General features: G+C 29.7%; 1 protein-coding gene and 1 long non-coding RNA gene across 4 annotated transcripts in view; both read right to left on the minus strand.

Moving 5' to 3' along the window:
• The window catches only part of LOC107644359 (aldehyde dehydrogenase family 2 member C4), an 8,857-nt gene extending 5,041 nt beyond the window's left edge, over positions 1–3,816 (minus strand). Inside the window, exon 1 of one of the 2 annotated variants that reach the window (XM_016348197.2) lies at positions 3,616–3,816. In XM_016348197.2, coding sequence (XP_016203683.1) covers positions 3,616–3,712 — 97 coding nt within the window. In that variant the 5' untranslated portion in view covers positions 3,713–3,816. The remainder of the gene's footprint in view (positions 1–3,615) is intronic. The other variant, XM_016348196.2, reaches the window with a different exon arrangement.
• LOC110262593 overlaps positions 1–5,277 on the minus strand; it is a 77,940-nt gene that overhangs the window by 18,634 nt on the left and 54,029 nt on the right. The gene's annotated exons all lie outside the window — the stretch shown is intronic.

The raw sequence follows: 5,277 nt of genomic DNA on the forward strand, positions 1-5,277 counted from the left end.
TCTTAAAATTAAATTTATAATGTTAAATGAATTTTTATAATATCATTAAATTAATTTATTTTTAGGACAATTTACTGTTTTAAATAAGCTGCCCATGAATTTTACCAGAATACACATTATGCAAATTGGATACCGAAATGCATTTTTTTCATAAACTATGTAAATCGCGACAGGGATATCGCGGTTTACAAAATACACATAATCCGCTACAGGGGTGTCGCAGATTACGTTGGTAAAAAAACATCACATAAACCACTACAGGAGTGTCGCGGTTTATGCTTTAGTGTGGACTTAGTTCATTTTTCATGGAGGATAAGTTTTTGGATGAAAGTTTAATTTGTGTATGGCGCAACATAGGTTCCTTCTTTGATTTAATTGAAATTAGTCTGTTGTACTCATAGAATTACTAACAAAATTAGAACACGTTAACCAGAGAGAATCACAAGTACATAGAGAATCGATCATGTGTGATTGGGCCAATCGGTTGGAGTTTGACTGAGGCCGAGTTTGACTACTGGTTTGATATTATGAGGACTGAGAATCTGGCCATATGTGATTGGGCCAACCGGCTGGAGTACGATAAGTGGACCCAACACCAGGATGGAGGCAGACGGTTCGGCCACATGACGACGAACATATCCGAGTGTGTTAACTCTGTACTGAAGGGGATACGGAATCTGCCGGTTACTGCACTTGTCAAATCCACATATGGGAGGTTAACAGAGCTTTTTGTCGTCCGAGGGTAGACAGCAGAGGCGTAATTGGGATCAGGCCAACGGTTTTGTCAGGCCCTGGTCAAGGCGATAAAGCGCAACCTAAAAGATGCGAGGTGCTTCATGGTTACTCTGTTCGAAAGACATCAGTCTGAGTATACCGTGGCTGAGACGACTCCTACCGGTAACTACTTCTCGCTTGGGATGTATCGGGTTTTTCTCAGAGATCGCACTTGTGACTGCGGGTATTTTCAAGCTCTCCATTACCCTTGCTGTCATGCGATTGCATGCTGTGCTCAGTCCCGATTAGACTGTGCTATGTACGTCCATGAGGTTTATACCATGAGTAAAGAGTTCAGCGTATACCGGATGGGATTTTTGCCCCCTATTCCAGAGGGTCTCTGGCCACCGTACGCCGGTCCTACTATCATCCCTGATCCTAACATGAGACGTGTCAGAGAAGGGCGACCAAGGTCAACAAGAATCTGTAACACCATGGATGAGGTTGATACTGGTCGACCGAAGCAATGTGGGTTATGCAGACAGACATGACACACTCGCAGGACTTGCCCTCAGCGAGGATCCGCCCCCAGTGCCGAGGCATAGGTGTCATTAGGTTGTCACGATTAGCTTACATTTTTCTTTCCTTGTTTGTATTCTTGTTTTGTTTTAGTTGTGCTTACTGTTAAGTAAAGTTGTACTTGCTGATCGATTCTCTATGTACTTGTGATTCTCTCTAGTTAACATGTTCCTAATTTCGTTGGTAATTCTATGAGTACAACAGGCTAATTTCAATTAAATCAAAGCAGGAACCTATGTTGCGCCATACACAAGTTAAACTTTCATAAAAAAACTCATCCTCCATGAAAAATGAACTAAGTCCACACTAAAGCATAAACCGCAACACTCGTGTAGCGGTTTATGTGATTTTTTTTACCAACGTAATCTATGACACCCCTGTAGCAGATTACGTGTATTTTGTAAACCGCGATACCCCTGTTGCGGTTTACATAGTTTATAGAAAAAATGTATTTCGGTATCCAATTTGCATAATGTGTATTCTAGTAAAATTGATGTACAGTTTATTTAAAACAGTAAATTGCCCTTATTTTTATATAATTATTAAAGTAGTGGATAAAATTTTAAAAATTAATTGTAGTATAGTTACAAATATGATTATACATGAGATTATATAATTTTAATACACTACAAAGATGTATTCAATTAAATATTTGTAGGTATGAAATATTAGATAAGTGACAGAATTAAACACTTTTATATTAATAGGATTATGTAATAATTAAATATCTATGTACAAGAAATTACATAGTATTAATACATATTCAAAATGAATCTGATTCTAAAACAACAATAACCTTTGGGTGGTCAAGATGTCATGATGGAACTTTGTGCAATTAGAAAACGAAATCTTAACCACTTATAACTCGTCATATTATAATTATAAAGAACAAATTATTTAATTTTCTTTTATTCATATTGAAAGATTATTGCATAATTCGGGAATTTGTACTTAATTGTTTTCAAATTTTTTGGTAAATATTTGTTGCTTCTAAAGAATAAGTGGTTAAAAATTATTAACTTAATTATTATTAAGGAATAAAAATATGGATTAATATGAATCTACATAAGAAATTTATAAGTCTAATAATTCCATTATGAGCAGAAAAAAGAATTACATTTTGATACTCAGCATCTTAAAATTCTCATATAAATTAAACGAGTTAAAATCAAGAATTATATTAAAACTAGAAAAAAGATTTAGAATCATTTTTTTTACCAATAATTAGTTAATATTTATCATTTTTTTTTCTTTTCCATGTTAAACTTGTACCATTCACTACTTTGTTAGTTAATTGTTTGCTGAAAAATAAATTGATTCCCTAAAAAAAATTACTGTCGTTAACTAAATCAACTTTTCTTTAACAAAAAATAATAGTGATAGAATATGTAGGCCTCTAAAAGTTTTCTTGGTTTATAGATCTCAAAATAAAAAAAAAAATATCCTTAAGCAAATACTTCAAAAATTTATTTATAAGTCTTTGTAAATTATAGTAACGTTTGTTTTCAGACCATTGAAAGAAACTGAGACTAGAAAACTAAAAATTAGTCATCAAAATCAGCCATTAATATAAAATACATGTTGAAATATAAATACACATTAAAAATAAATTAAACTATACATATATTTATATACAAATATATTAATGACTGATTTTAATAGTTAATTTTAATGTACGAATAACATTTTTAAAACTTAATTTAATCTTTATCTTCCCATTTCGGTCTTCATTCCAAACGGAGCCTAACATATTAAGTCCGTAAACATATGAATTATGAAATGGTTGCTTTACTCGTTGACTAAACTGAGTGGGAGGCAAAACTGAAAAAAGGAAACGTATCCAACACATGTCCAAATCCAATAATGCAATGCGATTCTTCAAATTACAAATTTTTAAAAACTTATTTATTAATAATTTTTGTATAAACCTTTATATTAAATCATCACAAAAAAAATTAAAAACCATATTTGATTTTTTCAAAAATTCCATAAAATTGTTTGCAGACGCAAATATTACTTTACTATGTTGCATGATTGAGAGTAGTTTTCATCTCTTGCTGTACAGTACAACTAAGTTTAATAATTGAAACCGACAAAACTGGGTTCTCTCGTCTCCATCTATCTCTGAAATTGTATTTCACTTTTCATACACGTGAAATTTATGTATAAGAAGAAAAAATTATATGAAAATAAGATGCAGATAATTATTTAGATAATTAAAATAGAATAGAAGGGAGAGGTAGGGGTATAAATAATAACAGAAAAACCCTGTAAATGTAGAAAATTTGTTTAAGAAGTTAATTAAGTTAGCAACAAACTAACCTGAAAGGGAATCGACAAATTGTCCATTGATGAAGAGCTTGGTGAACTTCACGGTGGTGGGAATCTTGACGTGGCCATCGGAGATATCAATAGACATATTTGGTTTTGTTATCAAGGGAGATTCAAGTGATGGAAAGAATAAAAGATAAATAGATGAAGGCTTTTTAGATTGAACAAGTGAATGGGAGAATACAAGTAGGGACTACTCCACTATTTATACCATTATTTTATGGCAATAATGTTATATTAATATTTAATATTAAGAGAATCACTTACATAAATATAAATATGCTTAAAATGTCCTTTTTTTAGATGTTTTTAAATAATTAAAATTCAATACATATAATTCATTAAATTATGTTATTTTTATTAAAATTAGATTAGATAAAGTGACTCCTAATATTAATATGATATGATGGACTTTTTTTGTTTAAATAAAAAATTTATTATTTATCGATTGCAATACAAATATAAAAATATACCTTTTTATGCATTTAGTTGCGTTAAAAAATACGAAAATAGACAAGTACATTTTCGCGATAAGAGCCTGCAAAAACCTGGCAAAATTTTCACTTGTTTTCACTTTTCACACTCTATCCTAGCGAAAATGAGGAAGAGAAGTTTCCTTGATTTTTGGAGTAAGGCGAAAAGAGAGAAAGAAAAATTAGATTAATAGTCAAATTTATTCTGAAAGATCATTTATTTTTTAAATTAGTTTTTGAAAATTTTTTTTTAGTTATATTAGTTCTTAAAAGATAAAACACAAATCAAATTAGTCCTTTCATTAGTTAGATGATGATGTGTCACGTTAAATAACACGTGACATGATGACGTAGTAGGTTAATGCCACGTATCACTAGATGATTGGTTGACGTGTCAGGTTAACGACACCTAGCATACCACGTATCACTTGATATGTAAAAGAATTATTTATAATCAAAATAGTCCCTAAAAATCCAGACGTCATTTTTATCCCTAAAATTTTAAAAATTAATCAAATTAGTCCTTATATATATATTTTTTATTTTTCTTCATAATATTAAATTTAAAATATTTTTTGATAATACTAATTTTAATATTATTTTTTAGATCTTAATAAAAAAATTCTCTTTACATAAAATAATAAAAATAATTAAATTATTATAAAGTTATTTTGTCATTTGTATTTTAAAATTTTACATTTTTAAATTGTAATTTTTTATAGTGAAATTTTTTTATTTAAACGAGTTTATCAAATTATTGTTGATTATATATTTACAAATTTAATATTTTAAATCTCACTAAATAATATAGTAGTTATTTTAAATTTTAAATCTTTTAAATTTTTTAAAATTATAATTTTTATTATTATTTAATTTATATGATAGAACTCAATAATTAAAAAATTGATTTGTGGGATCACTTGTTGAATCTTAAAAAATAAACAGGGACAAGACTCGTTTTTTTTTCAAGAATGTGGGGGCATAATGTGAGAAGCTAAATTAGTAATTACCTAAATTTCTTCAAGGGTAATGATTTTGTTGAACAATATGAACAACGGGCCCTAAAAACTAGCCCAATTAGCTTACTAACACAGTTTACCTTATGCACCCCCTTCCCAAAATCCTAATTTTAATCATCTTAATTATTAACATCGTAATCATTTCACATTCCCACCCACTC

Source organism: Arachis ipaensis, chromosome B05 (assembly GCF_000816755.2).
Source record: "Arachis ipaensis cultivar K30076 chromosome B05, Araip1.1, whole genome shotgun sequence".
Taxonomy (NCBI): Eukaryota; Viridiplantae; Streptophyta; class Magnoliopsida; order Fabales; family Fabaceae; genus Arachis; species Arachis ipaensis.